This window comes from Strix aluco, chromosome 1 (assembly GCF_031877795.1).
Source record: "Strix aluco isolate bStrAlu1 chromosome 1, bStrAlu1.hap1, whole genome shotgun sequence".
NCBI lineage: Eukaryota > Metazoa > Chordata > Aves > Strigiformes > Strigidae > Strix > Strix aluco.
Genome location: NC_133931.1, coordinates 153580912 through 153595136, shown reverse-complemented (window position 1 = coordinate 153595136; position 14225 = coordinate 153580912). Strand labels below are relative to the sequence as shown.

The 14225-nt window shown below is 39.7% G+C and overlaps 1 protein-coding gene across 3 annotated transcripts in view; it reads left to right on the top strand.

Moving 5' to 3' along the window:
- Window positions 1-14225, top strand: part of MYRIP (myosin VIIA and Rab interacting protein) — a 237573-nt gene that overhangs the window by 107524 nt on the left and 115824 nt on the right. For all 3 annotated transcript variants that reach the window (XM_074840967.1, XM_074840974.1, XM_074840956.1), the window contains exon 3: window positions 5537-5758. In XM_074840967.1, the coding sequence (XP_074697068.1) occupies window positions 5537-5758 (222 nt within the window). The remainder of the gene's footprint in view (window positions 1-5536; window positions 5759-14225) is intronic.

Below are 14225 nucleotides of genomic sequence, written 5' to 3'. Positions count from 1 at the left end.
TTGGCATGCTGCATTGTAGCTGCTGACTAATACGTGTTTTATCCTTTCCAGAGGACTGTCTCTCCTGCTGCCAGTGGTAGTGGTCCCATTGCTTTCCCATAAATGCCTCTCTGTGAGGCTACTTTCACAGAATTGAAGAATCTTCCCAAAACTGGACTCTTGAACAAAACCCACTGGACACACCCTCACCTCATCTGCCACCTCCCAGAGGAGTGTGCTAACTGCTGGTGATGTACTGCTGTCTGTGGAAGGCCTAAATGTTTCCTAAGGCAAGCCTAAAGCAAGGTGTCCTGGCCTCATGAGAGCCTTGGCTGCTTTGGTTATGCATGTGTCTTGCTCCAGTGAATATTTGTGAATAACTTTATGGTAATCTTACCATAAAGGCCATTCAACCTAATGTCTAAGTTGGTGGTAGTAAGGATGTTAAGTCTCCTTCAAATAGAGCAGAGACCTAAATTAATCTTTCACATCCCAGGCAAACGTTTCAACTGCTGATCTGTTGGAGAAAAAAAGGCATGGTATCTCTGCTACCTAAACCACTGGGTGAGTCAAGCCAACTGTCAGGTTTCCACCAGCAACTCTTCTCCTTGTTATATGGAAAATAGGTGTAATTTCTTAGTTTTATGTTACAATATAGCTGACCATGGCCTTCAGTCCTGCTGTTTTATGAATTCTCTTACACTGCCACCCCCAATGGAGAGGCTTTGAGTTTGACCATCCTAGCCTTATACATGTAGCAATGCCTTTTTTTAACCTGTTTCTCAAGCACATCATAGGCTTCTTTCCAGCTTTTTTTAAACCTCACAGTATTATCTTACTATGGCAAGTTGCCAACATGTATATAACTGTGACTTTACAGTTTGAGGTTATAGCTTCACCTGCCCCCAGCCCTTGTGTATGTAATCACAGTAATGCCTCTTGGGGGAGGAAGCATACAGGGCTGTCTAGGATTTGTTTCACTGATTAAAATGTAGAATAATTACAGCCATTGAGCTTTGTGAATACCAGACTGTATCTTAGAGAAACAAGCATCCTTATCACACTGCCAGTTAAAAAAAAAAAAAAAAAGTGCTAACTTTTATAACAGAAGATTTGGAAAAAAAGCAGAAAGGCTTTTCTCAAACAAGCTCATATTTCTGGATTCGGGAGGTGCAATTATATACAATAACCAATAGTTTTAAAGAAATTTATCAGGGGAGAAGGCATTGTTCAAAAAAAAACCATTGAAGAATTATGTTTGAACCTGCCAAGCCTGTTTTTGAAGCTGAGGCCATAGCAGTTGCACAGGGAAAATGCCTCAGTCCTGTTAAATCCCACAAGAACAGGCCTGTCCAGAGCACAAACAGATCATTCAGTATTACAGTCCTGCACCGAGTACATCTTAGCCTACTTGCTAATAAGTAGGAACTCAATTAGCTGTATACTGTACAAGTGGCTTGAAACAGAACTTTATATAGATAAGGCTGTCAGGTCTTGTGGTAAAAAAAAGTTTGAGGGTCATTTGCTGTGAATATTAGTTGTAAATATGTTGCTTACAATAATACAGCAGTGGATAGAACTATATGGTCACTAAATGAAAGATGCTATAAAGCTGTTTTGTATGTATTTATATTTATCTATATATTTAGATCAGACAAGTTTATTGTTGCCATCATGACTTTTACTGTTATTGCTATTGTACAGCAGTTAAACCGAAGCATGTAAAAAGCTGGTGACTTTGGACAAATCACTGTGTAGATCAGTGGCAGTGAAAAGCAAGGAAAACAATCCTGTAGCTTCAGTTTGCCAGGTGTTGTCCTACATTTAGAAGTCTGAAGCAATGTTATTTGTAGAAACAAAAGAAGCAACAGAGCAGAATATTGTACTTCTCACAAATTCAGTAAAAATCCTCTTAGACACCAAAAAGAAATAAACCATGACAATGAAAGCTATTTAAATTAAAAAAAAAAAAAAAAGGGCAGCAAAACTGTAACGGGTGAAGAGGGGAAGACAACTGTTCACCCTCAGAATATGATAGCAAAGCCTACATGCAAAGCAGCATACTAGAAAGTATTCCTAACCTGACTTTGTGTAGGATTACGTGCCAGGAGTCTATCACCCAAAACATAGGCTGAAATTAATTACATATTTATTATGCAAACTGTTGCAGATTAATTCATACAATCCTCTGGAAAAATCTAAATATGCATCTGTATATTTTGGAACTTATAGTTCAATAAAATGTTCTTTGACAGAATTAGTCTTGGTGACAGATGTGTTGGGTATCTATTGCGTATTCTTTGCTGGTTTTGTATTTATAGGCAATCGGTGAAATGCAGCCACTCAAAAAAGAAAATTAAATCCAATATTAGATTCATTCAAACAGCAGGAGTTCTCTTCTCTGCAGATCATTATTACTATGTTATACATAACTGTAATAGCTGAGTGTTGTCAGTTGTGACTTCAATGATGTGAATAAATTCTGTCATTTGTGGTTCCCACTCTTCCATCCTTTCCCCAAAAGGGAAATTTTCTGTGCAGTCTTTTTTTGCTGCTTCTTTTATTTGCACACATATTATATATATACACCTATAAATACATTACGTTCCCTCCTTGGGGAATTAATGCTGGGGGAAGTAAGCGCACATGAGTGCATGCACATTCTTCCTCTTTTCTCTGTCCTATCCTCCTCATCTGTGTTTTGTTGAGGGAAACAGTGTTGCAGAGGGAGGAAGGGGGAATGTTTGCAATGTCTGTGTGGTTTGACCTGCCCCTTAGAAACTAAGTCATCTCCTGCAGAGGTGGCTGTCATCCTTTTGGAAGCAAGTTTCACTGCATGAGAGGGTCAGTGTTGTTAACTGCTCTCCTTTCCTTAGTCCATTGTTACAGTCTTCTTGCACCAAGCTGTTTGAACGTCCTGAAGGTACAGGCTGAGACTTTCAAACTCGGGATGCCTCAAACTCCGACTTGTACCTCCTGAATTCCCGTGCTACAAACTTTCTCAGTGTATTGAGATTGGAGCTCACGTTAATCATCCTGCTCACAGTAATGATCCAGCTGAAGTCATGTGCAAGTGAAGTTTTCTCAGTACTGCTGGGAGTAAACCAGAGCCTACTTTCCCCTTTGACTATGTAATTGTCCTCAAACCAGGCAGATTGAGTTGCCTACCAGTGTTGTGCAGCACTTTGCCTTCATATGAAACCCATATTTTACTTCCAAGGAAAGAGTGTGGAGAGTAGCCTTTTGGCCTCAACTAACAAGTCCTGTTGACAGTTGCTTTTGCCATTTGACTCCTGATAGAAACTAGAATAGCCTTTGGCAGATAGTGCATGAGGGCCTTAATTTGTTACAGCCGTCAGAGGGATGTGCATTGCTTTCTTTTCTGTTCTGCCTGGTTTCCTGTGGAAATGAGGCTTTTTCTGTCATTCGCTCTCTTTGCCAGCCTGTCCAACCCTATCCTATTGACTTTTTGAATCCGTTGGCCAATTTTAGTCCTATTTAACAGTGAGGCAGATGCCTTAATGATATTAAGGTTCTACCACTGTAATGAATGTTGGCAGCCAGATAGAGGAGAGAGATGTAATTAATGCCTGTACTGATGAAAAGGCTTCAGTGTATGCTCAGCTTTTTCTAGGTATCAGGCTTTATTAGCTCTGTTGTGAACAAAACTGCCTGTTTTTATATTGTGCGAGCATTATTGCAGTGCCGTATTGTATAGCAGTATTGTAGTGCTTTGCCTCTGTGGTTTATCTTTCTATCATGCATAAGTGCCCTAATGAAGGTTCAAAATGTCATTGAACATGCCGATGTTGAGTGTGCAGGCTGATACTACCAGTGCTACTAATTCTAGGAGATAATAGAGCTGCATGAGGACAAAAATCCCTTTATTCACTGCTCCTCCTGACCTTGATTCCTTAGCTGTTCTCATCTTACGGAGGGGCCGGCATCAGCTGCCTGGGGTGTCCAGCCTGAAGCAAAGATTGTAGTGTCTTGGACTGCTGACAAAATCATAAAGATTGTTTACTTGAAACACCAAAGAGTATTCACTTGGGTTTGAGCAGCTGGTCTAAGGTAGCCAAACCTTTGTACAGGGGACAAACAGCAGAAACATACATTGTTTTGAAGTTTTAAATTTATAAAAATTATGTATCAGGAATACGGTTAAATATGATGTATGTGCAAGTTCAAAAATTCTGTGCTTTAGATCACTGCCTTAATTGCCTTTTAGGCTTGAAGTTTAGAATTGACCTGTCAGACTTTGATAAAATAGGCTGTTTTAATTTTGAGTTATGAATCTGAGGCAGAAGTGGCAAATACGATGATGTATAGCCCAGTAATGCGAGTCTTTTTAACATTCCAGGCTTGTCTCATAATGATGTGTATAGATGGTCTTGGTTGAGTTCCGGAATAAATATGCAAGAACTGTGTTCTTTTTTTCCTGTAGCAAGATACTTAAGCATTAATTTAAGTCTATGTCAGCATGTCATGACTCTCCTCCTGCAACTTGGTCTACCTCTTGTGGTACCTTTAAATTTTGTTTAGACTTTTGTGTTACTCTAGTTTTGTAAGTGGTTCTCATCAGCAACTGGAAATAGTAAGCTAACCACCACTAATTCAGAGAAATGGAAGGAATGAATATATGTACATGCACTCTGTTCTATAAGCTTTCATTTAACATGTTTTTCAGGAACCCTGATTTTTTTTTTCTCTTAATGTATATCCTAGTTGTACCTACCAGAAACTGTGTGATGAGTTTGAAGACTTGTCTATTTACACAACTGTTCCTTCTGGATAGTTTTATTACTCTTATCGTGGAATATATTGCCTAGTTTGTAAAATATCAAAAGCACTGTAAAACAGGAGATAGAAAATTACTGAATCCCACACCCACACAATTTATTTTATTTTTTTAATAAATGAGCTTTTCTGCTGGAATATAGAAATTTTTTTACACTTTCGCAAACAGTTGGCAGTTGCCTTAATATTGGTTCAAACTAGTAAAGCACCCAAATCTCTCTGAAATTAAGTATGTGATTAACCTTCCTTGACAAATTGGAGCTATTATGAATAATATGACCCCATAGGTCAGAACAAAGCAAACTTAGCACTTTTGTTGTCAAAACTGTTGATTGGTAGGATTTTTTATTACTGTGCACCAAGCCTTTTGACTTTCATAGGCTGATTTTTTTGATTTGTAAAGTGTTTTGAAAGAGCCCTGAATTCTCAAATGACGCTATGGCTTTGCACAGCTGGAGTATCTGGAGCAGTGGCCTGGCTCTCCTGAGGGTTGTCTCGCTGCAGCTGAGTGGAGGGAGATTGTTTGCCCTGGCTCGTGACTCAGAGCATTTAAATGGATCAGCCATGAGTGACTCCAGGGAATATAGGAGGTTTTGCTTCCCAATTCTGGATTTAGAATATACATTTCTGACATTTATTTCACACCTGCAACAGTTATTTGAAGAGTGTAACATGAAGATGTGGAAAGAGGAGAAAGGGAAAAGGGATATTTCCCATTGAAATTTTGTTTATATTTTTGTTCTTTTGCTTTTCATTCCAGTGAAATGAAGCAGAAGTTGGATGAAGAGGGTAACAAGTGCAGCATCCTTTCCAAGCAGCAGAAGTTCAATGAGCACTGCTGTATTCGCTGCTGTTCCCCTTTCACATTTCTTATCAACAGCAAACGACAGTGCCAAGACTGCAAGTACAACATCTGTAAGAGCTGCAGTTCTTATCAGAAGAAGGAGAAGGCTTGGATTTGCAGCGTCTGCCAGCAAGCAAGGTAAAGGTCTATTATTCAGCAACCTGTGTAAAGCAGCTGTGGCCTGACCTGAGCTTTTCCTTGTATTTGTCAGGAGTTAACACTGGCGGGATAGGACATGAAATACCTGTTTATGTAGGGAGTGATTGGTTCCTGAGGTGTGACATGCCTGTTTTTTGTGGAGATTAATTTGTTCTGAGAGTGTTGGGTTACCTGTCACGTTTTCCAGGCTTGCTTAGCTGGACTGATGAATCAGCAAGCAGTAATTGGACTTAACTAGAGTAGGGCTGGGATCTCCTGAAATGCCTGGATTACTAATAGAACCTGAGCACAGATGGTGGTAAGGCAGTTAATCATTTTGCAGCAAATCCCACTGATGAGTGGGGAGTGGAAGGAAGAATATTGGTGATAGATCATCCAGCTGTGACTGTGTTTTGGAGTGCTTTTCTAAATGCCAGCTTATTGGGGGGGATGTTTTGGGCTTACTTTGGCAAATAACCAGAGAAGATAGTGGTGCAACCTGTTATAATTCTTAACATCTGTTAAGAATATGCTGCCAGGCTTCTATTTGCAGAGGGTATCAGGGATTTACTATCTCACTCTTTTGAGGCTATCAGAACCACATTTAAATGTAACACCAGAAAAACAAAGCAAATTCAAGCAAACACAGAGCAGCAGCAAAGGGGCCATTCCTTGGATGGTGACTGTGATAGTCCTTATTGTCTGCATTGCAGGCCAGGTTCCAAAAGCAGCCAAATTTTGAACATTGATGACTAAAGCAGCTGAGCAAATGTGACAAAGATGGCTGTTTATTCATCTTTCCCTTTAGTGGAGAACACAGGATGAAAACAAGAGCCAAGTCCCTTTCCAATGCTGTACGATATTCCTGTGCTCACCAAAGACTCATTGCTCCCACGTGTTTCCCATCAACACCCATATGAAATTTAAGCTTTCACATAGTATTTGTGAATGAAGTGTGCGCCCTTTGACACAGGACCTTAAAATCATAGGGATCCTAGATAGATGATGCTGTGTTTCCAAATGCCAGCCTTTGAACCTGAAGGAAGTTGTATTTTCCAGGGCACCTGCTCCTTCTCTGTCTTTTACCTTCCAAAACACACCCCCTTTGCCCTAGTGAGGAGGCAGAACAACAACAGGAGTATCTTTTCCAGCAACACAGAGAGCTGTGGAGCTAGTGCTTGTTTCTACTGTAGTCACTCGACAGTTTCATATTACACCTCTTTCTTCCACTTCTCCTGAGTTCACCCATATGGGCAGCAGAACAGGCAGCAGGTTTGTGGATGCTGATGAACTGCACTTAAAATAGTTTTTGCTGACTCCACAAAAAAGTCTCAGAATAATTTAATTTCAGAACAAAAACCTGTAGCTGTGTTACAAAAATGCTATTTCTGACCCTTGAAGTCAGTGCTTTTCTCACAATCCTGTGCAACCCTCAGAGTCACCTGTAACTCAGTTATAAACATTTTCTTTATTTATGAGACCTGAGACACAGTTTGAGTTATTTTTCAGTGAATAAATTAACTGACACGGCTGCTAATCATTTTGTGATCTGGTTTATTCAGTGGACTGTGTGACTTACAAATCCCTGTAGGGGAAGCAGGGGTTGGCGTTCCTCAGGGGCTGCTGAAGTGTTTTGGTTTGGTGGGGGACTTCTTCTGGTTTTAGAGGGGGGGGGGGGGGGGTGGCGTGGTTTCTGTTTTTAACTACCAGTCAGTATTTCTTCCAGGTAAAAACATGGGGAAACACCAGAGTGAGTTCCTGTCACTTTCCCAGTGACTTATCTCTCAGACAGAGCATGGGCTGTGCTCTCCTGCCCCTCCCCAGCTCCTCTTCTCATGTTTTTTATTTTTCCCAGTAATAAGATAGCACAACTAGTGGAGGTGGTTCTTGGTTTATCTGCTGCTTGTCTGCACATCCTACTGCACAATAGATATGAGCTAGAAATATCTCAGAGGACTGCATTTTCACGTTGTTACCCCCCCACCCCACCCCCACCCCCCCCCGCCATGTTTTTGCTTAAGTCTAAAAGAGTTAATGTTGTAATTCTCTGCTGTGCAGAAAGAGCTTAGACAAACTGGAAAACTACAAATATATGTAGTTCAGACTTCCTATAATGATCCATTTGTGCTCTTCAGCTCTGCTCTACAGCAGTGCTCAAATTATCCTGAGTTTTATTTCTGGTATGTATTTAGATGTCAACCAGTTCTCTGATGTCAGAAGCAGTTCCTTGCTGTATGAAAGGCTATAAAGCATTCTCAGCATAAATTGTGTTTGTAAAGATGGCTCACCTTATACATTAGAGCTTGAGTCTCTAATTAGGTGAATTATCTGGCAGATATGTTTTGTCTATCTGCACATGTGAAAATTCTGAAAAGATCCTGTATGATGTGGGAATCAGAACCAATGATTTGGGAATGGTCCAAATTTTTTTGGAGAGCAATACATTGTATAAACATCCCTTGAGTTCAGATTTAAAACCCTTCTGGGAGTTGTACCTTTTTCTTTAGACTATCTTATTTCTGATTATCTTCCTCCAAAAAAGTGACATCACATTTTGCAGGTTGTAAATAGTCTCCTGGTAGGTCCCTGCACCAAGGTGATCTAAAGAAAATCTGACCTGTTGAGTTAGTCTTTCAAGGCATGGCTCTAGTGGAGATACCTGTTCTGTGGAAGCTGGTTTTCATCTTCCAAGGCAGAGATCTACATTAACGTTTAGCAGAGAGCAAATATGCAGGTCAGCATTTGCAACATAGAACATCTGTAGACAATTGGGCCAAAAAGTTAGTCTCTGCTTCTTCCAAACTCATCAATAAAGCCAAAGAAAATGTTGGTGTTTGAACTCCTTTAAAGCACATCTCCTGTTACAATGCATCTTTTAAAAGTTAGAAGACTCAGCTCAGTATAGAATCTCAGTGCTCAGAAATGTCTTTACAGCAATGTCTTTATAGATCTTTTGAGGAACTGGAGAACCTTCCTTCAATTTCCTAATTTTCCAGATTTAGCACACATTCTCCTAATGCATTTTGGTTTAGATTTATCTCTAGATGCCATTATTAACATTCTAGGGGGGGTTTTCTCTCATATATGTATGTTCTTAGTTTTTAAGTATGTTATGATAAAATTTTGTGTTATTAATTTCAAGTTTCCAATCTGTGTATAGTGCATTTCTGGTTCTTACAAAGCTTTATACAATGTCTCCTTGTTCGACACCCATCAGACAATGCGTTTGGGCAGCTTGCTGAGGTCTGTACCTCTTAAGTCCTTTTGACTAAGTAGGCTCCAGCCACAGTTTCTTTGCCCTCTAGATTAACACTTTTGGTGTCAGACACAGGGGCTCCCTGCTCTTCTTAGAAATAGGGCATGCTTTCTATTTGTCTGAGACCACTTTTCTTTTCCAATCCTTGAGGAGCCATATCCCGGAACACCCTGCTATTGATACTCTGCTTTCCGGTTTACCACTTGTACTAAAAAAAAAATTAGTGTAAGCCATTAAAATGCATATTTTTGCAGGTTTTCTAAACCAATCACATTTTACTTCTGGACTGTAGGAAGGGTATATAAAGTCCCATCCAAAATAAGGAACACAAACATCTGGCTGTCCACCTCAGCTTTTCATGACTATCGTGCATGAATCCCCCTGTGTTCCTGGTTCCCTTCTTCTGGTCTCACCATCTGCATATCAAAAGATTTCTGTCTCTGTTGTGAGTGGGAGCATGGACACAGAATCCTTTCATGCCTTCACATCCATCTGCTGTGTGATTCTCTCACTTGTTCTCAAAACCCTTGCTCAGATGATGAGAGTTCATTGCCTAGTGGCCTCTTGCTTAGCTCCCTTGAGCCAGACTGTGAGTAAGGGTGCATCACCTGGTCTGCAGGAAGCAATTATTCTGCTTCATACGAGCTGCTTTCTTGATGGTTCTTTGCGAATGACAGTTACTAACAGACAGAGACACAGGCACTTCTCCTTTTCTCCTTAATGATGTAAACTAATGAAAAAAAACAGCAGTGCTGTGTACACTCAGACTTCATGCAGTCAAATTAGTGTTCTGAGTGGCTCAAAATGGGTCCCAAGAATTGTCACACTTGTTCTTTGCAGCACGGATTTATTTGAATGTTTAAGAGGACTGCTATTCTTCTTGGTTTTCATACTCTCAATTTGACTGCTGCTTTAAAAAAACGAAAGCAAGAGAATATCTTCATAGACTCTTAATCCAGAGTTATTTTTGAATGTTCTTTACATTTTCTTTTGAGTTTATTGTGATGCCCAGTTGAAGGGTGGGGTTCTAACTAGACTCTTAATAATTTGCATCAGTTGCAACTATAATTGTCTTACTGGAACTTGAAAATTAATTAGAATTAGATTAATTAGATATGCATTAAGATTTTCTTTTAATGTACATTACAGTGAGACTTGAGGAAAAATTATTAAGGTCTAGTCTACCTGCAGTGCCCAGTACATTTGTCTCTGACTAGCATGGATTGGGATTAACACTAATGTAAAAATGGAACAGTGCCTCTGATAACAGGAAAATTGCAACAGAAAATAAAAATCTAGGCTCAGTGGGCAGACAGAACACCCATCAAATAGTCTGAAGTTTTGCCAGCCCCAGGAACAGTCCAAAATAAAATCTTTATATTTTGGATGGTTTTCTTTGGAGGGCACATTCACTGCTATGTGCTTTAATGTCAGCAGAACAGAGCGTAGTTATGTGGAAGCATGGTAAAGTTGATGGTAGATGTGATTTTAGCCTGCCAAAGGATACATCTCTTCTGCTTAGCTGAGCAAGTTTTAGTGTAAAACTTTTCACAGTCTCTACAGGGGAAAAAAAACTCACCCAAAATTTCACAAAACCTTGGGATGGTACTTGAGAAAAAGAAGTACTCCTAGTTAGTAACTGAGCCTTGTATTTGTTTGTTGATGTATTCAGCTGTAACAAAGCAGTTGGTTTCGGGACTTAGTTGTGGAAAGCTAATGAAGATATAATGGTGCTTAGCCATCTTGTTTTGCTTTCAAGCAGGCTAAACCATCTGGTAAAAGGAAGCTGAAATATCCTTTAGGTAGTCTGCCGCAGCTTGGAGCTTTGAGTATACTTTTGTGAGAGTTGCGTATGTCTGCTGTTGAGGTCCTTGTCTGACATTAGAGAGAACTTGTACAGAATTTGGAAGCTGTGACTGTGTCATGTAAATGCTAGGAAATGTGTTTTTCCTTCTGAGATAGAATTGTATAGGAATATTTACTTGCTGTGTGGTATAGCAGAAAAGATAGTTTTAGCTCTGCCCTGTGCATGTTGTCTTCACTGGACCCATATGGGTCTTGTACTGCTTTTTAAAAAGTCCCCTGAATGATTGTACTTAAGGGATTTACTGATTTTAGGTAAATAGCAGTGAAAATTATTTTCTTCAGCTGTATGTACTTGCAGAAGATGCAATTCCTTCCAAAAATGCCTTCTGATCTATTCCTATTTTCTTCCTCCTCCTTCTCCCACTATCTCTCTGGTTTGTATCCTGTCTCTGATCTGCTTCTCCTTACCATGCTTTAGCATCACAGTGGATCACAGGCACCATATCCTTTTGCTTACAGTACCCACGAAGAGCAAGGGCAATAGCTTGGATTTTGCACAAGAGCCAGGAACAGTCTTTGGTTTATTCAGTTGTTCCCTAGCTGGAGGAGGAGAGAGAAATGTGCAAACTGGTTGCTTTGGCAGGTTGATCTCTGCTGGGTTTTTGCTATGCTGATCTGTCTTAATTATTTCTGAAGTATGCACTGTGAAGAATTTCAATTCTGCTAGACAGAATAAAGCTGTACTTGCATAACATACAGCAGACTGCAATGCTGCACTCAGCTTTAAGTATCTAAAAATGGAATTGAAGAGAAGAGTAGGAAAGAGAGGTCTATTAAAACGGCTAAATACAAATGCTAATTAGACAATCTTTTCTAGCTTTAAGTAGCCTCAGAAGTGAGCATGTGGCTAAGTGCCTGGAGGACTAACCTGTGTTTTAGGAGTTCTGGATTCCAGTTTTAGCTGCCCACCTGATTGTCAAATGACCTTGGAGAAGTTTCCATGTCTCAGGTTTCCCCTGAATGGATTTAATGATGCTGAGCTTTTGGAGGTCAGTGGTTAAAAAGTTAAATGCTATGACTGTAAAGTGCTAAGTATTATTAATGTACTGTTATTATAGAAGTTTTGCTGCAGTCAGCATGCTTAAAACCTTTGCTTTGTGTGTTGCAGTAGCACAGAAAAGTAAGCACTTGGATTCTTGTAGGGAATGAATGAGGACAGAATATCACAGCTTTATTTTCAATGTTGATATGTAAATGCTTGCCTCTGTTTGGCCCCACCTACCTTTGGCAAGTCATAGTAAGAGAAGTTATCAAACATTTTCCCTAGTAGGAATAAATATTATGTAAATAGTGTGCAAAAATACTGGGACTGCTGAACTGGGAGGAGGGGAATATGAAAGAATATAACACAGTTTTTCCACATAAGCAGCATACCAATTATTGATTGGACTTACTTAGTATTTCAGTTTTGCAAAAGCTGAGGGACCTTCAGTGAAGGTGACGAATTGAAAGCTAATAAATATACAGGATTCTTCAAGTGTGGGCACTAAGTGGCAAGTGAGAACATCACCCCTTACAGTAGCTGAGATAGGAAATCTTAAGTATCAAGCAGAGTTTAGGGGAGAATTTCTCTTGCATCAATTCTTTAACTGGGTCTTCATATGCTCTGCACCCTGTCACTGACTACTGTTGCAGGAGCAGACTTGGAGGGCTGTGGACCATCACAGCCCCTGTGTTGGGTTGGTGGCAGTCAGGGTTTGTGGTGGTTGAACAAGGGAGAACAAGAGATGGCAACACCTAATTAGAGGGCTCAGATTTACGAATACGTGAAGTAGTAAAGGATTGCAAGCCAAGATTTTCCTCCAAGAATCAGGAAAAGAAAAGTTCTGTCATGTCAAAAACCAGCCTGTGATTCTGACTCGTGGGTGGTTGACTTCAGTAATGCTTGTACCTCTCTTCATTTTTCAGTATAATGTCAAATTTATGCATCCCTTATTAATACAGCAATTCTGCCTAAAGCAAGTCCACTCCAACTAATTCTTGGTATCAGTAGTATTACCATTCTTATATTTAAAATGTATCAGATGTTTAATCTGCTTTTTTCCTGGAGAAGAAAGTGATTCTTTCTGTCTTGTCAATGATTTGACATTTTCACATGCTTGCAAGTTGATCATTCCTGTGTGTTGTGATGGAGTTCTCTTAGTTGACAGAGGGGATGAGGTTTGCCTTTCTGACAACACCTCTCCTATAGAAGACTTGTAAGTAAACTGAGGCAACCATTAGAACTGACGATTATAATAAATTCAACATGTCCAGGCAGTTTTGGAATCTAATAAACCCCTCTGATTATCCCATGCTTGATCCTCTTTTTCTCCCCAGCTGGTGCTGCTGCCTGCTTTTGGGTGACCCTTAGGGTGTTTCTCTGATCCCCTGCAGAAGGTCACAGTCTAGCTCTTTTTGCTTTTCTGAGAAGTGAGAGCATTTTGGCTCTGTTCTTTGTTAACATTAACAGAAATGCAAGACTGTGCTTCAGAGCAGGAGCTTTTCAGTCAGGTTGAACTGTAACATTCAGGAGGAGACGTTTTCTGCCCAGGCATTTCAGACCCCACTGTGTCTGCCTCCCAAGCTCATTCGGCAGCATTGAACTATCTGCTGGCCTTGGAGCATGCTGGGATGTTCCTCAGCTCCAGCGAGCATCAGCCTTTCCTTATCCTCTTCATGACCACTCTATGTTTACTTGCCCGACAGAGGTTGATTTCTGATTCATGTTTTTTCCCCCTCTGGGTTGGGTTTCTAAAATCCTCTTAGCATAATGTTGTTTGAAAAACGTTTTTCAAAACAGGTTAATCTGAAAAAGCTGTTAAATTTTTTATTTTAAACAACATTGAATTAGTACCTGTGAAAGTCCCCTTGGAAAAGTGAAATTTAAAAACTACTGATTTTTATTTTGAATAGAAAAAACTTGTGTAAGCAGGGTTTTTCACATCATCTCATCTAGATCAGATGTTTGATTTTGGGGTCAAGTCAGAGTATCTTTGTATATCATTTCATTAGAATTTCTTTTTCTAGTCTCTACTAATGACAATTATGTGAAGTTATTTTTTTAACAGGGAAAATCACATTTCACTTGTTAAGTCTTACTGTGCCGTATTACTTTTTTCCCATCATAAAATGCATGTAATAAAGCAAAAAGTCATGCTGTGGCTAACACTCTTAACGTAGCCTTTAAACAGAGCAGAATGCACTTTCATGTAGACATGCTATTGAATATTTTTTAATTATTAATAATGAAAGATTGCTAATTGGCCTGATACATGTTTGTTTCAGCATTTGCTGAGTCTTCAGGTTTTCTCCTGCTGTATTTGTGGAACTGTCAAGCTTTGAAGTACAAAAATCAGTCACTTC